This window comes from Labeo rohita, unplaced genomic scaffold (assembly GCF_022985175.1).
Source record: "Labeo rohita strain BAU-BD-2019 unplaced genomic scaffold, IGBB_LRoh.1.0 scaffold_679, whole genome shotgun sequence".
NCBI lineage: Eukaryota > Metazoa > Chordata > Actinopteri > Cypriniformes > Cyprinidae > Labeo > Labeo rohita.
Window position 1 is genome coordinate 6,121 of NW_026129611.1, and position 22,769 is coordinate 28,889.

Here is a 22,769-nt window from a genome sequence, read left to right on the forward strand (position 1 = left end):
CTTCGCACGAGTCGTTTATGAATCATTTAGAAATGGGGTAAAATTAAACCTATTTTTGGAGAAAAAAAATGTTTTTTGACCTTGCATACATGTAAACCTGTTTTGGGAGTCTATTAAAACAATATTAGTAACCTTTAAAATGGCATAATAGGGGCACTTTAACCTCTAACAACATTGGTTTGTATTTTTCCTAAACTCGCCACTCTGACAGTAAAACCTTTGAAACTGCACTGGCTAGACAGCTTAATAACAGGAAGTCGGCAGTCCCTCCTGTTTATTGCCACTGTGTTTTAGATTTTTTTTTTTTTTTTTACATGCTCTTAAATTAGGTGACAGTGAGACAGAAGACTGAATAATTCTTGAACATTTGGAACCTGCTCTTGGAATAATTTCATGAGAAAAATGTGTCGTAGTGTATACCTTCTTTTTATGTTTTTTTTTTTTTTTTGTGCCTCTTTTTTGATGTCAAAAATTCAGAGTGTGATACCCAATATATGATATATGATGCCAAATATCAAATAAAAGATAATATTGCAGTTGTATTTAGCAATTTAAACAGCAAAAAGTGGCAAAATGCTCTGCAGCAACAGATTTTTTTTGAAGCATGACAATAAGAAATTACTGCCACATATGAAATATCCAGATAAACTGTATCAAACTATATCACTGAAGTATATATTAATATTTTTGACAGTAAATATATTTACTCATCGGTATACTCTCCTACCTTAGGCCAGTTTGAGCTGAGCTGTCATACGGGTGATCACTATCAAGCTGGCATGCGTCAACATTATGAAGTCAAGTCCTGTTCAGCAAAGACTCCTGCACCAGAACATTTCAGCTCCACAGTACGGTACTACATAGCAGCAGAGGAAGTTGAGTGGAATTATGCCCCAGACCGAACATGGGAATTAGAGAAACACAAAACTACACTGGACGAAAGGTATGCACACAAACTTATAAGCATATGTCATTCCACGAAACCTGTACAATTTGGACTTACACATTTTTAGATTTTTTACCAAAATGGATTACTTTTCTGAACACCCCACAACATTAATGACATATTTAACTTCCAGAAAAACATATTTTCCCATCTCAGGCATCAAATCCCTATTATTATTGGTCATTATTTTAAGATATGGGCACTATTAGTCTTCAACCCCGTTACAAACACTATGGGTGTTCTCTGAATATGATTATAAAATGTATTTGTAATGAAATCAACATTTTCAAATATAAAAGTTAAAAAATATAAAAGTTACATAGAATCACACACTTCTGCTATACTAAAGCCTGAAATGAAACTTTTTGTGACAGCAACCTCATTATTTTTGATGTGGCTAACTTCAGAATTTAAACTAAAGTCAGTATTCTTATGATTGCTCTGAACATTTCAGACTGAGTTCCACAAACGTTAAATTACTTTTTCATAAACTTAAAAAAGAATTAATAAAAATGTAGGTTACCCCTGAGTCCAGGGTAACAGGGTTGAAGATGGTAACAGAGTTGAAGAGACAAATACATCTTAACATACAAATAGTTGTTTTTTACAGCTCTAAAGGGGTCATTGGATGCTAAGTTCACTTTTACATGTTGTTTGAACATTAATGTGTGTTGGCAGTGTATGTATAAATCTATCCTATAATGATAAAAATCCATGCAGTGGTTTTTAATTAATCTGTAAAAATAATATCCCCTTTTTCAAATCGAGCCGTTCTCAGATGTCTGTCGTTGTGGCGTCACACCCACAGAGGCCACTCCCACGATAGTTGATTGACATGAGCGTTTTACCTCAGATCAGCTGTAACAGTCCGTCCTCTTTTGTTTCGATGCCAGAGCAGGGATGTAAGTTAGACAAGAATATATCTGATTGAGCGATTGAGGTGTTGTGTTGCTGGATGTAATAATGAACATAGTGGTCGTCATTTACTCCTGACATCTGAGCCACTGAAGATGCAGTGGATTACGTTTGTTTGTGAAGGGAATGCGCCTCCCAATCTACATATATCCGTCTATGTTCGCACAAATCATTCATGATCCAGCTTCACTTACATCAGAAGTGAGTATAAAGGTTTTTTTTTTAATCTTTGTGATCGACTTTCCTAATAATGTGCTAGTTAGCAAGTTTAGCGGCTAAATGTGGCTGAAGTAAACAGGCTCATCAGTCCACAGAGAGAAGAGTGGGGCGGGGCGAGCAGAGCTCATTTGCATTTAAAGCAGCCTCGACCAGAATGGGATGATTTTTGCAGAGCTGATTTTGGCAAGGTAAAAAGGGTGTTGTTTTACACAACCATTGAGAATTTTTAACCAAAGTATATTATAGACTTTCCATTAAGACCCTAAAGAATCATATCAACTTGTGGAAAATGGGCATCCAATGACCCCTTTAACATTACATTCAACATATGCATGTGGTATAAGAGTCTTATACCGCATGCACATCAAATATAATAATTCATTTAAATTACTGGATAACTTAATCTCACAACCCCATCATAATGAAATAAGTAACGGGGTTGAGTGTGACGGGGTTGTGATTTTTTTGCTCTAAATGGCCTCTGCTCTAAATGTAGTAAATAACAGGAGGGCACATGACATGCATGATATTAAGAAAACATGTATATTGTTAAAATATCAAAGATCATTTTCACAAGTCATAGTTTTCTATCTTTATTTGATGTAACGGGGTTGAGTTGTTGACTATCACAATATTAATAAGTTATAGGTATAAAATAAGGTGGTAACTTGCCTGTGTCTGCTCACAATGTTGTTCAGAAGACTTATATGATGTCACTTCCTGTTAATGATGTCACAGAAGGATCAGGTCATTATTTTTATGGGGGAGAATGATTTGTGTAACGGGGCTGAGGGGTTACTGAGGTATGGAACTAAATGGTATGATTTTAATAAATAATCATGAATTTACTTAGAAAAAAGACATTACCAGCAAAAAGCACAGATAAGAATGGCAAAATGTATAGACCTTTTCTAATTTTATTATTCATATCCCAAGTACACTTTCATAGAAGGTCAAGAGGGACATGACAAAATAGGTAGTGTCAATGGAAAAACACAAGATAATTTCTAATTTAAAGATAAAATGTATGTCATGTTTTTAAACCTTATTAAGGAAGACATTTCAATTAATACAAAAAGGGTTTAAAAATAGATTTTGGTGACCCATTAGATAAAATATACTTAAAAAGGTCAGAGGGTCTCGAATCATACCGGTTTCGTGGAATGACTCGTGTACACACTCTTAAGTTGATCTGTAAAATGTAAGGACAAGGGGGGCAGGTTAGGGTCACAGTTAACATTCTAACTGAGTCAAGTCTCATGCTTGAGACCCACTATTTCACACAAAGTGAGTCACACAGTTTTACAAATTTACTGTTATTGTACACATTTACACATTTTTTTCCTTTTTCTTTTCATTTTCTTTCCTGCCTTACTCAGCCCTGGAAGTATTTACCTCGAACGATCACAAAATCGGATTGGTGCTAAATATAAGAAGGTGGTGTTTCGTGAATACACAGATGAATCATTTACCAAAAGGAAACCCAGGATTCCAGAGGAAGAACACTTGGAAATAATGGGTATGGCATCTGACTTTGGAAGTGTGAACTGTAAACTACCTTTTTTTCTCTTGAAAACACTGCACATGATTTAGTTGTAAAACTAAGACCTGGTTTCACAGACAGGGTTTAGCCTAAGCCCGGATTAGGTTATAGTTCAATCAGGACATTTAAGTAATTTTTATAAACGTGCCTTAGAAAAAACATTACTGGTGTGCATCTTGGGACAAAGCAAAGGCACTGATATATTTTAAGATCAGTCAGTGCAAGTTTCTTTCAGCTGAAACAGCTCAGACTTACATGTTAGTCTAGGACTAGGCTTAGGCCTTGTCTGTAAAACCATTGTAAAATGTAGTTGTAAATGTAGTTGTAGCTTTCTAAATTCATTTGAAAACATTCAAACAAGAGGTGTAATTAGTAACAATATTATGAAGCATCACACATTTTTAAATGATTGTTAGATTAAGATTCACTTTTGGTAAAGCAGGTCTCCTTTTTATCTCTTCACCTTCACTTTTGTGATTCAGTAGTGACTCATTTTATGTGCAGGACCCATTATTAGAGCTGAAGTTGGTGAGAGGATTCAGGTTGTGTTTAAAAACAAAGCCAGCAGGCCATATTCTATTCATGCCCATGGAGTGAAGACCAGTAAAACCCATCAAAATGGTCTTCAGCCAGGTTTGTTATTACACACATTTATTTATTTATTTATGTGGACAGGAATGATTGTATGGTATACTTACAAACATACCTTTCTATGTTATAGGTGATATGCTGACATACAGCTGGATCATTCCAACACGATCAGGTCCGGGTCCCAACGATCCAAACTGTATAACGTATGCCTACTACTCCTCTGTCAGCTTAGTTGAGGTATAAATATAAAAACAATAAGTGAAGTTGATCATGTAAGTTTTTACAGTATAACTGTAGATTAACAGCTCTACTATGTGAATGTTTTTCAGGATTTGATGAGCGGTTTGGTGGGTCCACTGATAGTGTGCCGCAAAAACACCCTGAACACCAACAGACGTAGAAAAGATATTGATAAAGAATTTGCCCTCCTTTTTATGGTGTTTGATGAGAATATGTCTCATTACCTGGATGAAAACATAAAAACTTACCTCAACACAGACCTAGAAAAATTTGACAAATATAATGAGGACTTTATGGAAAGCAACAAAATGCATGGTAATTATGTGTGTGTCAATGTCTGTGTTACACGTTTACTGGAGAAAAACACGGTGTCTTCAGTTTGCCTTTTTTTTTTTGAAGAACTTAAAACTCTCTTTCTCTTCCACAGGTATTAACGGGAAGTTGTATGCTAACCTCCATGGGTTAAATATGACAGAGAATGACAAGACTGAGTGGTATTTGATAGGACTGGGGAATGAAGTGGACATGCACACTGTTCATTTCCATGCTCAGAGCTTCATTTACAGAGTATTTACATAAACACACCAGGGCAGATCAAAAGAGGGTGGCATGAGGACAATCAGGGGTGTTGACATCAAAATAAGTGTCAATGTGTATTTCTTGTTATTTATGGCCTGACATACACATTATCATGTCTGTAAATATGTGAATTAGTTGCATTTCAATAGAGGAAGCTCAAAGCAATCATTTTACTGGCTTAAAAAAAAATTCAATTAAACAAAATACAAATATCCAGGCCAAGAATACAGAAGCTGCTGTCTCATATTAAGAATGGTAAATTGACATAAAATTGCCAGATTGTATTTTTCAGTAAGTTTACCACATGTGCTTTTCACACAAGTAACAACTTTCTAAAATAACCATTTAAGCACTAGTACCAAAATACAGGTAAACTCTGTGACATTAAACACACAAATACTGCATATACATATAATTAATTAACATTATGTATACAATTAAGGGAAATAATTAATTCCATGATGAAGCTTTTCTTATCAGTTGATTGACTTTATGTATTTATGTATTTTTTTTTTTGCATGCTGCATGTACGTGCAATTTTATTATTATTATTATTTTGCTGTGAATAGTCTTTTTTTCTTTTATCAGATTACACTGATGCGCTGTTACTGAAAGCAGACTAGAAAACACTGCTTACATTTACGTGTTATATTTTGGGATACTAAATGCTAGGATGGTCTCCCCCACCCCATGCCACCCCAGTAGAACTGCTCCTGAAACACACTAATGCATAAATACAACTTAAGTGTTAAATTGTCTCTCAAGCACACTCATTTTCTCTCCACAGACGGATCATTCTCATCGTGCTGATGTATACGACCTGTTCCCGGGAACATTTCAGACCATAGAAATGACTGCAGGAAGTCCTGGACAGTGGCTGCTTCACTGCCATGTGACCGACCACATCCATGCGGGCATGGAGACACTTTTCACTGTTCATTCTAAAGGTTAGTAGTAAAAGTTTTCAAAAAGGCCTACAGAGCTCCTAGCCTAGAGAGAGCCTTTAAGGTTAGCATAAGGATGCTTTCACACTAGGATTTATGTTGTGAACCCGAGTCTGTTTGCCCTTAGAGTTAAAGTTGTTTGGTTGGTGTCAAATTATTGTTTCAAACTCAGACATGCATTAGTGCAAAAGTGTCCAATCCTGCTCCTGCAGGGTTCAATGTCTGGCAGAGTTTGGCTCCAGTCTGCAACAACATCTGCCTGGAAGTTTCTAGTAATCCTGAAGACACTGATAAGTTGGTTTAGGTTTGTTTAATTAGGGTTGGAGCTAAACTCTAAAGGACAGTAATCCTCCAGAAGCAGGATTGGACTTCCCTGCACTAAAGAACCGTACTACTTGAGGTAGTGTGGTACGGTTTATATGAAATTGACTGCGGTTCTTTGTTGGTATGACCTTGATCCATTGATGGATTTGCTGCTTTGCATGTTCCCCACAAGTCATAAGCAGTGTCCTGTGTTGAATTTTGCCTTTTTTTTTATCCAAAAAAAAAAAAAAACCTTCCGCTACCACCATGTTCTTGCTAGTGCAGGAACCTCTAATAATAGTAAATTATTTCTCTTTCACATGTCCCGCCTCACATGTGCTGCCCAGCAACCGAATGGTAGCTAGGTGGTCACCCTAGTGTGTGTGTGAAGTTTTGATGGTAAATCCAATGTGACAGAACTATACACATAAATAAACATACAGATAAATAATGAAAGAGTGCCCAGAAAAGTTGGAATTTTCTGCATAGAAGCTGGATTTTTGTTAATCTTTGGTTCACAAATACTGCAACAAATGCACATGTGAATCCAGGAATGCACAGGCCAATTCACAAAAGCAAGAATCAAAGTGTAATAAGAAGCTTACATGGATTTTAAAGCTTACAGTATAATTCACTAATACACAAGGAGCTTTTGTATATGTATGAAATAATGTATTTATATGGCAATAAATACAGAGCTGATTGCCTTAGTGGCTCAATAATATTATACGTTTGCTGTTTTTAAACAGAAGGGACAGTTTGCTCACGGGACCATATCGTTGTTGTCGGTCGTTGCTGTTACGGTCTCAGAACTTAGCAGGAGACTCCGTGATTAATATTAGATGCATTTTGTAACAAGTTTTCCAACTGGTCATTCTGTATGTGATCTTGTCATGGAATGCTCTGTTATAAGAAGATCCAGTAGCAGCTTTATTGCAGTCCCAAACAATGCTTCAAAAAACAGGGCAGTAGGCAGAAAACAAAGGCAAAAGGTAATCCACAAAATAGAATCCTCAAAACACAAAGTAACAGAAAACAAAGTAACAGAATGAAATACTGAAGCAACAAAGGAATCAGTGAACATGAAATATATCAGTGTGAGCTAATAGGTAAATGACAAACAGCTGAGGGTAATGGATTACAAAGAGCAATGGAACCTGAAGTCCAGAACAAACAAACAAACAATAATCCAGAAGAGTGGCCTCTGGTGGCTGTCAAGGGCATACCAGCTGCTGGCTGTGACATAACCCCTCACTTAAGGAGCAGAAGACGCTCCAACAAAGTCAAAGAAATCCAGGAGGGAGGTGGAAAGGAGGTAGACCAGGGGGAGGTTTGGTGGGCCAAGCCCATGTCATGGAAGAGGGCCTGAAGACAGAGGTAGACCAGGGTGCCAGGGTGAAGCAGGAGGCTCTGGAGTGAACTCAAAGACTGGAATTGGTTCAGGGGTGAACTCATAGACTTGGGCGGACTCTACAGTGAACTCATAGACTGGAGCAGGCCCTAGAGCGGACTTGTAGACTGGAACTGGAGCTCTGGAATGTACTCATCGACTTGGGGCCACCGGAGTTGGGTCCTCCAGGACCAAAGGACTTGGGACCACCGGAGTCGAGTCTTTCAGGACTACTATATTCAGGTCCACTGGAATTAGTTTCCTCTAGGGCCACCACACTTGGGTCTACCGGAGTCGGGTCCTCCAGGACCACTGGACTTGGGACCACCGGAGCGGACTTTGCTGCCCTCCTCATTTTCGACCTTTATTTACAAGTCAAAGATAGTGAAGCCTCACTATCCTCTGGAGGTGTTGTAGCAGACTCGGGCATCTCTAGGGGGACTACAATGGACACAAACTAACCTGGTGTTACCACTAAACTGTGGTAACAGAGACAGTCAATGAAACCCCAATAATCAAGAGTCTTAAGTCCCTCCATCTCCCACAGAGGAAAGGGGTTATCAAGGCATTAATTAAAAATCTTATTCCACTCAGAGTCACAAAGTTCCAGTCCCACCGCAAAATGTCCAAAAAGTCTGCGCAAGGCCTCCTACTTTCATCCCCTGTTGCCACAGTGCCACCAACATCTGGAGCTGTGCCTTCCTCTCCTTCTTTGATTTGGTTCAAATGACTGATTTAATGATCCTATTGCAATTCTATCTATTTTCCACATTTCTTTCTGGTGTGTGAAACTTATTATTTACTCAGTAATAATAATAATAATAATAATAATAATAATAATTTACTTGTTCTTGTACAAGCTTGTCCTTGATCTATAAACTATCCTATCTGTTTTAGAAACAAACATTGTGTCAGTGATAACCACTCATGCTTCCAGTGAAGAAGATCTGAGACAGGGGGATGAGGATGTGACTAAGATATTTGAGGCAGAAGGTGAGCTTCAGAAAACAAGCTTTAATGTTGTCGTTTAAATTTCTTAACAGTTCATGAAATATGTGTGCAGAAAGGATTTGTAAGTTGCTGATATAATGAATATGGTGTAGTTCTCTTAATTTCCAGACTAAGATTTATGGATTTACTAATTAGTACGTTGAAGTATGTTGTCCAGACCCAGGGCCTTTTCATGGTTTTACATTGGTGAAAAATGCTGAGCAGGAAGATCAGGTCAAGGACAGAAGCAGTGCCAATGATGATGGAAGTAGGGAGTACAGTCAAGACAACAAAAGTCTAGCTGAAGAAAAAAGCCAGAGTAGTGAGTTTGGTGATGAGGGAGAGAATACAGATTACCAATGACCCAGGTCTATGGCCAGACAAATTAATGAATAGAACTGATTTAGTTCTCAAGTTCAAATGACTGATTCAATTATCCTGTCACTGTTTTAGCTAATTTCCACTTTCCTTTGTGAAGCTACTGGTGTGTGAAACTTATTATTTACTCAGTGAATAATAATAATAATACATTTTCTTGTTGTTGTACAAGCTATTCCTTAACCTATAAACTCCCTTCTGTGTCAGAAACAAGCACTGTGTCAGGGATAGCCACTCATGCTTCCAGTGAAGAAGGTCTGAGACAGGGGAAGAAGGAGGTGACTGAGATATTTGATGCAAAAAGTGAGCTTTAGAAAACAAGCTTTATTATTGTTGTTTAAATTTATTGAAATTTAATTTTGTCATGTAAATGGTGTCAGTGTGTAACAGGAAGATCAGGTCAAGGACAGTGACAGTGATGGTGGAAGTAGGCAGTACAGTCAAGACAACAAAAGTCTAGCTGAAAAAAAGAGCCAGAGTTTGGTGATGAGCGAGACCATGAGAATATAGATTACCTAACCGATGAGTCAGGTCTATGCCCAGACACATTAATGGACATTGAAAGGGAGATAATTGTTAGCAACAAGTTAGCAACAAAGGTTCCAGACATGTTGAAAGAGATGCCAGTAGATTCACAAGGGAAACAATTTCCAGAATATTTGCAGTTCACAAAAGCTGCTAATGGAAGGGACTGGCTTGCTTACAGTAAAATCACAAATGCTCTTTACTGTATTCCAAGCTCAGATGAACTGAAAAGAGGTTCCCAGAGTGCTCTGAGCAATGGAGATGGATTCAATATGTCTGAAATATAATGGCAGATAAAGGCAACAAAGTCCACTGAACTTGCTATTTTAAATGGAAAAATCTACAGCATTCAGTAATGACAGGAAATGATATCGATAAGCAGATGGACCAACAATTACAAACGGAAACTGAGAAAAACAGAGCTCTTCCAGAACTAATTCTAGATGTAACACTACATTTAGTAGCGCAGGTAAACCTCACTCCCCTGATCTCAAGAGGTGCACTAGTGACTGACGATAGACGCTGCAGTCTTAAGAGTCCTTGTTAGCGCCCACACCTCCCAAACTGGCAAACTGGGTTAGAGTCCCGGAGGGGTATGCAGCAGAATCCAGTCCAAAGGTAGCCACTTTTTTTTTTTTTTTTGGTAACATTAACTGTCTTTACTGCCTTTTTAGTGCTAGCCCTGAATGTTGGGCCATTTTGAGAGACCACTGGTTGCTTCTTACATAGTTAGATAGCTGCTGGAGTGCATGGATAAATGCTGTCAGACCAACTGCCATCTGTAATAGAGGCCCTTGAGTTTTATTACACAATTTTGTCTTTTTATGTGGGCAGGAGTGATAATGACAGTGTACATGTGTTATGTGTGTTATAGGTGATATGCTGACATACAGCTGGATCATTCCAACACGATCAGGTCCAGGTCCCAACGATCCAAACTGTATAACGTATGCCTACTACTCTTCTGTCAGCTTAGTTGAGGTATAAAGATGAAAGCAATAAGTGAAGTTGATAATGTCTGTAATGAGTTTTTACAGTATAATTGTAGATTAATAGGTCTACTGTGTGAATGTTTTTCAGGATTTGATGAGCGGTTTGGTGGGTCCACTGATAGTGTGCCGCAAAAACACCCTGAACACTGACAGACGTAGAAAAGACATTGATAAAGAATTTGCCCTCCTTTTTATGGTGTTTGATGAGAATATGTCTCATTACCTGGATGAAAACATAAAAACTTACCTCAACACAGACCTAGAAAAATTTGACAAATATGATGAGGACTTTATGGAGAGCAACAAAATGCATGGTAATTATGTGTGTGTGTGTGTGTGTCAATGCCTGTGTTACAGGTTTATAGGAGAAAAACATGGTGTCTTTAGTTTGCCTTTTTTTTAAGAACTTAAAACTCTCTTTTTCTTCCACAGGTATTAACGGGAAGTTGTATGCTAACCTCCATGGGTTAAATATGACAGAGAATGACAAGACTGAGTGGTATTTGATAGGACTGGGGAATGAAGTGGACATGCACACTGTTCATTTCCATGCTCAAAGCTTCATTTACAGAGTATTTACATAAACACACCAGGGCAGATCAAAAGGGGGTGGCATGTGGACAATCAGGGGTGTCGACATCAAAAAAAGTGTCAATGCGTATTTATGAATACTTTTGAATTTATGGCCTGACATACACATTATCATGTCTGTAAATATGTGAATTAGGTGCATTTCAATAGAGGAAGCTCAAAGCAATCATTTTACTGTCTAAAAATAATTGTAAATACATAAAATATGAATATACAGGCCAAGAATACAGAAGCTGCTGTCTCATATTAAGAATGGTAAATTTACATAAAATTGCCAGATTGTATTTTTCAGTAAATTTACCACATGTGCTTTTCACACAAGTAACAACATTTCTAAGGTTACCATTTACGCATCAGTATCAAAATACTGGTAAACTCTGTGAAGTTAAACACACAAATACTGCATATACATATAATTAATTAACATTATGTGTACAATTAAGGGAAATAGGGAAATGCTTCCATTATGAGTTTTTTATTATTATTATTGATTGATTGATTGTTTGATTGTTTATTTATGTATTTATTTTAGTTTTTTTATGTTTATGAATCAGACACTGGCCATGCATGTATAGCTTTTTACTATTATTTTTCGGTACGTAGTATTTTTATTTTGTTTAATCAGATCACAATTGAAGCGCTGTTACTGAAAGCAGACTAGGAAACACTGCTTACATTTACGTGTTATATTTTGGGATACTAAATGCTAGGATGGTCTCCGCCACCCCATGCCACCCCAGTAGATCTGCTCCTGAAACACACTAACAAATAAATACAGTTTGAGTGTTAAAATGTCTCTCAAACACTCTCATTTTCTCTCCACAGACGGATCATCCTCATCGTGCTGATGTATACGACCTGTTCCCAGGAACATTTCAGACCATAGAAATGACTGCAGGAAGTCCTGGACAGTGGCTGCTTCACTGCCATGTGACCGACCACATCCATGCGGGCATGGAGACGCTTTACACTGTTCATCCTAAAGGTTAGAAGTAAAAGTTTTCAAAAAGGCCTACAGAGCTCCTAGCTTCAGCTTGCTTTAACATCTGCATGGAAATTTCTAAAAATCCTGACGACCGAGCTGGTTCAGGTTGGACACCCCATACTAGTGAACCATACCCAAGTCTACTTGAAAAATTAGTCCATTGCGGTTCATTGTTGGTATGAGCAAGGGCTGCATATTGATATTAATTTGATTAATTAAATATATACATGGGGGAGGAAAGCTAAACCATAATGAAGCTTTTATATTTAGTCCATTCCGTGCTCAAGTGCACGCATAATGCTCACCAGCAAAAGAACTGACAACGTGTGTTGGGAAAAATAGCAAAGACATATTTTAATTATTCATTAATAAGCTATTGTTTTCTATAGATATGTTTCTCACATCTGTCAGGCAAGTAGCCTATACACTGAGTTTTGGTTCATTTTTGTGGAGCACTCCAGTTCTTGGAGAGCAAAGCGACAAAGTGCATCTTTTTTTTCCTTTATATTACAAAAGCACAACATTTTGTTGATGTTGTGAGTGTACACTAATAAAAGTAGACCCTTGACAGTTTCAAATGATGTATTAGGGAAGCATGGGGCACAAATGTGGGGTTAGTTGCAACACATGTAGTTTAAATATTTCCACACATTCTAGTATAACCAAATTTACAGTTTTTACTAGTTGCCATAGCAACACTATATAGAGAAAAAAAGTGTGTCCAAATTCAAAAATATTTTGAAGATATCGCTAAAAATGTATTTTACTGTAGTAAAAGTAATTTTCTAGTTAAAGTACACTGTAAAAAATGTAAACGTAAAACAGTGAAATGCATGGCAGCACAGGGTGCCAAACGTTTATTATTAATGGAAATAATGGTTAAAGACCGTTTTTTAAAAAACGGTCAACGACTGGCAGAAGCAGCTTCCAAAGAAAAACTGTAACATTAAGGACAAATATCCTAAATTTTTTTAAATATTTTTTTTTTCTTTTTTAATTGTTATTTCATAGGTATTCTCTGTGAAACAAAGCTTTTTTTGCAGTTAATCACTAACTAACAACAGCACACATACAAAAACTAACTATCATTGCATCAACAACTACACAATCACAGCCTTTAAACAAAATTACATGCAGCATAACAGCAATACTTTCTTGTCTTCTCCTGGACTAAAGCTCACGCTCTACTCTTCAGCACAATAGTAACCCACTAAAATCGGACAACAGAAACCCTTTAAATCCCAAAAGAATATTAAACACTAACAGATCTCTCTAGATGACAACATCTTCATTTAATACAAACCAGTCTGACTTTGTTTCTTTCATTCAAAACTTATGGAGAATTAACTGAGGTTTAGATGTTGGTGTTTAATTGAAAGGAATGAAGTTTGAAGTCACCGTTGTGGAGATAAGCATTTGCTTTAGTTGTGCTCTTGATTTTCTTAATTGTTTTTCTTTTTTTTTTCCCTGGTTGCTGTAGCTGTGCATTTCCAAAGCACATTTGTTATAGAAAAACCAATAAAGAAGTGTCTAATCAGACAAAGTTGGTTATGTTTTATGTATGACCTTCTCATATAGAGGCCTCGTTCACTGACATCGGCAGAAATCTCATATCAGAGCATGCTAATCAACACAGATTTCTTTTTATAATCATACAATCCTGCTTTGCTACTTTAGGAGAAAACTATATACGCAGGAACATGTAGAGTCACAGACATCAAGAATCTGGATATGAATCTCAACAATGGTGACAATTGACAAAATCACAAAACAAGCTTTTTATTGATTGCCATTGTTGAGATTCATGTGCTGATTCTTGATGTTTGTGTGTATCAAAAAGCCTTGGTGTTCAAAAGTATATAAGAGTAAAACAAAATTGTTGTAACATCATAGAACTGCTGTAAAATTGCAGAACTTAAAGCTAACATACTCAGCAGTGACATTCCTGATATGGTCAGTGAGCAAGGCTATTGTGATCAATAAACTGTTTCTAGTCAGACTAGATGCTGAGATCTAGAGAGATCTGTTAGTGTTTCATGTTCTGTTGCCGTCAGTCATGTGATGTTTAAGTAATTAATTAATTAGTTAATGAGTTAATTTCACAGTGAAGGTGTTTGTTTGTAATAATTTAGGAAATGCCTGTAAATTAACAGTGTTGTTAACTTATTTATATAAAGAGATTTGACTTTAATTTTCAGGTTTTTGTTTGGCACCCTGTGCTGCCAGTCATTTGACCGTTTTTTGTCTTTTGTTTTACAGTCGAGGTGTTTGATCATTAAATTCAGGAAATAGCTGTAAAATAACAGTGTTTGTCAGCTTATTTAAATAAGGAGATTTTACTTTACTGCCAGTCATTTGACCGTTTTATCATCTAACGGATTTGTTATTGTATTAATTACACATTTTTTTTGTAATTTTACGTTATTTGTTTGTAATTTAAGAAAACAGAAAACATACTGTATAAAATACAGTAGTTTTTCAGTATAAAAAATGTGAATTACTGTGATTTGTAATTAATGTCATAATACTTAAAATAACAGCCAAGTTTTTAATTTAGAGATAGTTTTACAGAGTTTTGACTGCAATTCAAAATAAAAGAAAACAACCTGAAAAAATCATAGTTATTTTCTGTAAAATTACATTTTTCTTTTACAGTGTACATTTTTCATCTCAGTTTTTGGAAATCGGAAAAAAATTATGGAATTTTAAAACAGCAATTAGCAAGCCTGGAAACGTTTCGGAAAAATAAATCCAGAAAGTTTTGGAAAAGTCCTGGAAATTTCACAAATCTCTGTATAGAATTATGTTTAATCAGATCCTGAGTTTTGGGGTGAGGTTGCACATTTATTGCATAGTTCACATAGGTTTACTCATTCCTGCAGCATTCTGGTTTTAAATAAAGTAAATTACTGCACGCACTTGGTGTAGGTTAAATGAGTACGTAAATCAGTCATCAGTGCTGCACGCTGTGATACAAGACTGTCGTTTGCGTTTCGGCAGGTTGACAGAAAAATTTGGGTCATTGGTGAATTGTCACAAAAATGTACTCGGGTACTCCAAAGGCAGCCAACCCAGCAAACACTAATCTCCTGTGACTGAATAACTTTTGTAATGTTAATCTGTTTTTAATTTAAAGTTTATTCAATTTGTGCACTCAAAAAAATATTTCAGCCCTTAACTTAATTCAATTACGTACAAAATTTCCATGCATTTAGATCACGTAGTTTTAATTTAAACAAATCAATTAAACTTAATGTGATTCAAATGCATCAGTCTTACGTAAATGAAACAGGTAAAGTTGATGTAATATTTCCCAGTGTTAAACAAACCCTGCTCAGTGTTCATGTGTTTCCACACTACAGAGTGTTCAAGTAGCATTGACACAGTGTTGGAGTTAAGGAGATCATTATGTCATGATTGACCAATAATGATGAACACCTGCTGTTTACAAGCAGAATCACAGAAGGAAAGAGAAACACAAGAATCAGACACAGCCAAAGATAAAATTAACTTAAATAAATGAGGACATTAAATCTCTGATTAAACAAATCCACAAACAACATTACAGATTGACTTGATTTCTGTCATATATCTATAAATATTATTTCAGAACATCTAAACAGAGGTTTAGATGTTTTATTTTTTTAGTTTCAATTGACCTCATTATCATGGCGAACAGGGTTTTTTTGTTTTGTTTTCTTAATTAATTAATTACTTAAACATCACATGACTGACAGCAACAGAACATGAAACACTAACAGATCTCTCTAGATCTCAGCATCTAGTCTGACTAGAAACAGTTTATTGATCACAATAGCCTTGCTCACTGACCATATCAGGAATGTCACTGCTGAGTATGTTAGCTTTAAGTTCTGCAATTTAACAGCAGTTCTATGATGTTACAACAATTTTGTTTTACTCTTATATACTTTTGAACACCAAGGCTTTTTGATACACACAAACATCAAGAATCAGCACATGAATCTAAACAATGGTGATAATCAATAAAAAGCTTGTTTTGTGATTTTGTCAATTGTCACCATTGTTGAGATTCATATCCAGATTCTTGATGTCTGTGACTCTACATGTTCTTGCGTATATAGTTTTGTATGATTATAAAAAGAAATCTGTGCTGATTAGCATGTTCTGATATGAGATTTCTGCCGATGTCAGTGAAAGAAGCCTCTATATGATAAGGTTATGCATAGAATATAACCAACTTTGTCTGATTAGATGCTTTCTTGCTGGTTTTTCTATAACAAATGTGCTTCAGAAATGCACAGCTACAGCAACCAGTAAAAAAAGAAAAACAATTAAGAAAATCAAGAGCACAACTGAAGCAAATGCTTATCTCCACAACGGTGACTTCAAACTTTATTCATTTCAATTAAACACCAACATCTAAACCTCAGTTAATTCTCAATAAGTTTTGTATGAAAGAAACAAAGTCAGACTGGTTTGTATTAAGTGAAGATGTTGTCATCTAGAGAGATCTGTTAGTGTTTAATATTCTTTTGGCATTTAAAGGGTTTCTGTTGTCCGATTTTAGTGGGTTACCATTGTGCTGAAGAGTAGAGCGTGTGCTTTAGTCCAGGAGAAGACAAGCAAACATTGTTGTTATGCCGCATGTGTTTGTGTTTAAGGGTTGTAACTGTGTAGTTGTTGATGCAATGTTAGTTAGTTTTTGTATGTGTGCTGTTAGTTAGTGATTAACTGCAAAAAAATTTTGTTTCACAGAGAATACCTATGAAATAACAATTAAAAATGAAAAAAAATAGTTTAGGATATTTGTCCTTAATTTTACGTTTTTTCTTTGGAAGCTGCTTCTGCCAGTCACCGTTTTTTTAAAAATGGTCTTTAACCATTATTTCCATTAATGGTAAACGTTTGGCACCCTGTGCTGCCATGCATTTCACTGTTTTTTTACGTTTAAATTTTTTGCAGTGTACATTAATGTTATACTAATAACAAACTTAAGTCATACTATCCTTAGTGACTTTGAAACACATTGCAATGACATTCCAAGTAAACTTGAAGTGTGCTAATGGCATCATTATTGCATGCTTCTAATGCAGTAAATTAGTCTTTGCAAATAATGGCACAGTTTACCTTTTACTAATGCCCCCAGCATACCAGATAACTCACTTATGTACAGAACATCAGAGACACATAGAGAACAGACATATGTATATTGAATGTAGGAAGTACTACAGACTGGATTCGAACTCAGGTCGCTGCGATACAAGTGCACTCCCTTCAGTTGCGCCACAAAAGAAGATATGCCATATGCAGAAGATGATATGCCCTTTCACTTTGTACCTTAGGGTACCGCCCCAGTGACAAAGTGGGCATCCGTTTTCAAAAGTTTCAAACATGTTGTCGATAGAATTAAGAACCTAGGCAGTGCAATTTCTTAAAAATGAATATATATATATATATATATATATATATATTCCCCAATTGCATTTGTAAAATGTATACTATTTTACAAATTAATTTGTAGTGCACTAAGTTTGTCAGTACGGACATGTATTTTTAGTATATTATCATGAAATAAGTATATTTTAAATACAATTAAGTATATTTTCACTAGGGGTATTTTGAGCTGTGTCTTTCTGACTCACAAACATCAAGAATCAGGGCATGAATCTTAACAATCAACAAAAAGCTTTTTTGTAACATTTAGAGTTAATCGGTTTATATAAATATTTTGTTGATTGTCACCATTGTTGAAGTGTCAGTTATTGACTTTTTAAAACAATTTTTAACTATTATTTCCATTCATGTTAAACGTTAGGCACCCTTATTTATTTATTTATTTATTTATTTTTACACAGTGCATGCTGAAATTGTTGTCATGACAGATTAACATATACATTAGTCAACATTTGAAGTGGATCAAAACCTTTTATCAAAGTTGTCCTAAAACCAAAACAATACCCGTTCTTGTCTTAGGACTGATGAACTTTTTTGATCCACCTCAGATGTGGGCTACTGTAGATGTACGTGTGATAAGAGATGGTACTAGAGAGCCCGATGCTCATTTCAGCCGGGTGACCAGTTCTAGTAAGAGTCCTGGTTGTACCGAATTTATTCCATTTAGAAATTATATTATTATAAGAGTTATAATACAACAGAATGTTGTATGTAGACTTCCAAAGATCTGTGCCACACAATCCTGTTTCTGAACTCTGCAGGTAGTTCTTTTGATGTCTTGATTTTTGTTCTGATATGCATTTACAGCTGTTATACCAAGGATGTCCAATCCTGCTCCTGAGGGCTGCTATTCTTAGCTATTAGTTAGTCCAACTCCAATTAAACACACCTGAACCAGCTAATCAAGGTCTTCAGGATTACTGGAAAGTTCTAGACAAGTTCAGTGAATTGAATTTGCCACAGGTCCAATCAAAATTGAAATTTCAATTTTCAGCACAACATCAGAAAGTCATTGTGCAGCACTGTAAACTCTGCTTTGTCTTTCAGCAGAGGAGTCCAAACTCGGTCCTGAAGGGTGACTGTCCTGCAGAGTTTGGCTCCAACCCCAATTAAACACACCCGAATCCAGCTAATCAAGGTCTTACTAGGCATAAATTTCAGGCAGGTGTGTTGAGGCAAGTTGTAGCTGAACTCTGCAGGACACTACTGAGTTTGGACACCCCTGCCTTATGGTCCATTTTATCCTTCATGTTTGCTTTAATATTCACCGATATTCATTACTTGGCTGAAACTTGCTTTTGACAAATGAAGATTAATAAACACAACATGACACCTATAAAATTATGCATGTACTTTCTTTTTGAGCTCTCTGTTGTGTTAATAATAATCTCTTTCACTTAGGGATATTATTATGCCTTTACTTTTTAGTGTAAACAACTGTTTAGAGTGGATGAGTGACTAAACTGGATAAAATGAGTGTCAGTAGATTTGTAGGAATTTATATGCATTCTGTTATTTGTGTTTTACTCATCAGGGTCATCAAGCGGTGATGGGAGAAGTCCAGACAGTGGTAAATAAACATTTATATTCACTGCATGGTTTGTGTTCTTAGAATTTCATGTGATGTTCAAATGCAACGTTAAAACTGCTTTTACAAATGTTGTCCTGTGTTTGTTCCCCCCAGTCTTCAGACATTTCGGAAGCCTGTCTACTGTGATGTCATGTCTCTTTGGATTGGTTCTATTACACTTTGTATTACACTGAAAAAAGATCAAAGTCAGGATGAGTCCAACAGAATGAATTTTTGTTGCTGCGACACTGATGCTCATTACTACCTCATCTGGCATCACTGTATAGCTGTTAGGAAAACCTCTCAGCTTTTGAGAGAAACTATTATAGAATATATCTGCAAGTAGGGCTGTGCAAATAATCGGATGCGATTATCATACGCATCTCATCAGCAACGCTGCTTGCATCAGTAATGCAGATGTATCGCCTCCGATGATGAACGCGATATTGCGTAGCTCGTCAGCAAACTATGGCTCTTTGTAGTGAGTGCCGCTCCATCTGACTGCACGTGATGGAAATTTACGAGTAATCACGGAACCGGCATTGCTGACAAAATGCACATGATAATTGCATCCGATTATTTGCACATCCCTATCTGCAAGCAGTGATGATGGGCCCAAGTCCCAGTGGCACCACAATCACAGTGTCCTATATGCATTTTAAAGTCAGTCTGGCTGTTGAGTTACAGCAGTGAGAGGGTTACTTTACTAACAACAGATAACTGTGGTGTGTGTCAAGTTTTGTGAAATTCTAAGCACTTAACACTGGAAAAAAAAAAAAAAAAAAACAATGAAGATTGGATTCATTGGCATGACAACAGCATTTTTAGACATCAAGAATGCCTTCACAGCTGTTGGGAATTTTTTTTTCACTATCTTCAACTGGAATGTCACCATGACGATGGCATCTATCACCCCATTGGGTGTATACAACAGGAATCTCTTATTACTGCTGTTAATTGTTGGAAATAAGTAACACAAAAAGGCTGTTTGAAATTTGTCCCAGATCTTGCAGTCTACACTAATGATGTATTAGATAAAGCAGGCATTAAAAAAAGGTGTGGTGCTGGGCCCACCAGGACAGGTTTAGGCACCAGAAAAACAGTTGACAGAATTAATCTCAACAAGAAAGAAATAATGAATCCTAGCTGAGGTGGGAAAATAAATAAATATATATATATATAAAAGTGCATCAGATGTACCTGCAGTAGAATTGCACTGTGTCAAATCCTTCAAGTACCACACCTGTGGAATGCACTGATGGTGGCCACTACTGCATCTGCCACCTTAATAACTGAGTAAAAAGTGTGTTGAGTAATGAGTGAGTGAAAGAATAAGTTACTCACTTAATAAATTATTTGTTTTGTTTTTTATGATTGTACAGATTAACTGTTTTTTAATTGCTCAATATTTTTTGTTTTGCCCATAATTTTTCGGCATCTCATTCTATTCTATTGCTTTTCTATCATCTATCACACAACTGTATATACAATTTATTTTATTTTTCAATTTCTTTTTCAATTTTTTTTCTATTTATATTTACGTATGTGTTTTTTTAAATTCTCGTCTTATTTTTATTGTCTGTATGTTGTTGCCCCTGTGACACTAGAACAAATTCCTTGTATGCACAAGCATACTTTGGCAATAAAGCTCTTTCTGATTCTGAATTCTATCGAAGGAAACCATTGGGAAGTTCACAGACATCCTGGCACCCATTCGGGTTGTTGGGTGAGGGGTTTGTTGGGTTATGTGTTAAATAAAATATAACAATTTGTCCAGCTGTTATGGTATTGTTTGAACTTTTGTTCTTAATGGTAAAGCTCAATGTGCTATGGCTAAAAAAACATTGGAAAGTTAGGTTTGGATTTTTTTTTATAATTATATGGATTGTTAGCATACCTGTCAACACCCCAGTATTTCCCACGAGTCTGCCTTATTTCAAACCCATCTCCCAATCCCTTCCCATTTTGTAATTTCTCCCAAGAAACTCCTGTAATTTGTATGGCCCAAACCTTGATATATGAATACTCACATCAATATATTATTCCAAGGTTGTCCAGATGTCAGATCTTGTTTGAAATCCATCCTGCTCACACAGTTGACATATACAAATTTCAACCCATCAGTTGCGCATCACTGGTATGGGAAGAGAAAACGGGAAGTTGAAAAGCATCACTGGTAGAAAAAAAAAAAACATACATGTAATTTTAACAACAGCTGGTTGAAAGAACTTAATTTCATATCTCGAAGCCATATCAACAATGCCCACACCTTTTGTGAAGTTATTTGTGAAGATTTTAATATCAGACATGGTAGGAAAAATGATGTTACTCTGCACGTTGAATGTAATGTTTAACAGTGTATGTGTTGTAATAAAATTTGTAATAAAATTAAAATAAAAAAGAAACATGAATAAGTCACATTATTATCATAATAATGTGTTTTTTTAATTAATTGTGCACTGCAAAAAACAATTTAAAAAAAAATAATAATTATAATTTACAGAAAATAAGTGTTTTTTTTTCATGTTGTTTTCTTTATTTTAAATTGTAGTCAAAACTCTGCAAAATTATCTATAACTAATTAGCTGTAATTTTAAGACAAAATAATCTGTAATTAATACAATAAAAACATGCTACTCTGCTGCATGCAGAGTTATATACTACAACAAAAACTAACGAGTTACCATAGAAACTAATTGCCTTGACAATAAATGAGGATAGCTATATAAGTAAATAAAGTAAAACATGAAAGAAAGAAACACAGGAACTAAACACATGAAACCAACCATGGGTTGGTTGAGTACACGTTAATGGCTCTAAAATGATCACAATTACTTGACTTCATTCAATCTAACCCATAGTATTAAAAGCAAATTCCATATCCAAAAAAATTTTTATCAGAACATTTTCAAAACAAAACAAAACACCCTTGTTTGTTGCACAAACATCAAGAATCAGTGTATGAATCTCAACAATGGTAAGATGCTTCATGCTGCAGTGTATTATGGGTGCATCATACAAAACATCCAGGGCTTCCAGAATGTATTGCAGCATGAAGCATGTCACCACTGTTGAGATTCATACACTGATTCTGGATGTCTGTGTGTCTAAACAAATATGTGGGGTTTTTTTTTTTTTGTTTTTTTTTTTTAAATGTCATTTGTTAACAAAATGTTCTAAGAATTGCAATTTGCAATGCTCTAGATCTTTATTAGAATGTGTTTAGAGAATGTTATCCTACTTTTTAGCAGAACATTTTGGGAGCTAAAATAAAACTTGTCACTGAAAACATTATCAGAACATGGGTGCTGGGATGTCAAAACAACCCTAAAATTGGCACAGACAAATAGTGAAGTGAGGTAGAATGGGTTCATACTGAAATGCATACAAATAGCTCAGATGGAAGGGCTAGAGTGGCAACAGGAGCTCCACAGGTATGAGACCACGTACAGACCTATTGACCATTACAATACCACTGCGAAAAGAAAATCGATAGAAAAATCATGGAAAAGCTGCCAGATTTTAGCATGCCTTGTAAAAATCATGATGACAAGCAAAAAGGTAGAGCAAAACTTTAAGCTGATCACTGCTGCAGAGCAAGAGATTCACAGAGATAAGAGACCAGGTTCTGG

General features: G+C 35.9%; 1 protein-coding gene across 1 annotated transcript; it reads left to right on the forward strand.

Annotated features, from left to right (window-relative positions):
* Nucleotides 1-736: 736 nt before the first annotated feature.
* Nucleotides 737-21,291, forward strand: LOC127161588 (ferroxidase HEPHL1-like). The gene is made up of 16 exons (XM_051104331.1): nucleotides 737-943; nucleotides 3,460-3,599; nucleotides 4,128-4,256; nucleotides 4,345-4,451; nucleotides 4,544-4,769; nucleotides 4,882-5,021; nucleotides 5,821-5,980; nucleotides 8,568-8,689; nucleotides 8,886-8,982; nucleotides 9,246-9,341; nucleotides 10,438-10,544; nucleotides 10,644-10,869; nucleotides 10,988-11,127; nucleotides 11,972-12,131; nucleotides 19,102-19,137; nucleotides 19,252-21,291. Exons 1-16 carry the CDS (start codon nucleotides 780-782, stop codon nucleotides 19,329-19,331), a joined length of 2,130 nt encoding a protein of 709 aa, XP_050960288.1. The 5' UTR covers nucleotides 737-779; the 3' UTR covers nucleotides 19,332-21,291.
* Nucleotides 21,292-22,769: the final 1,478 nt, after the last annotated feature.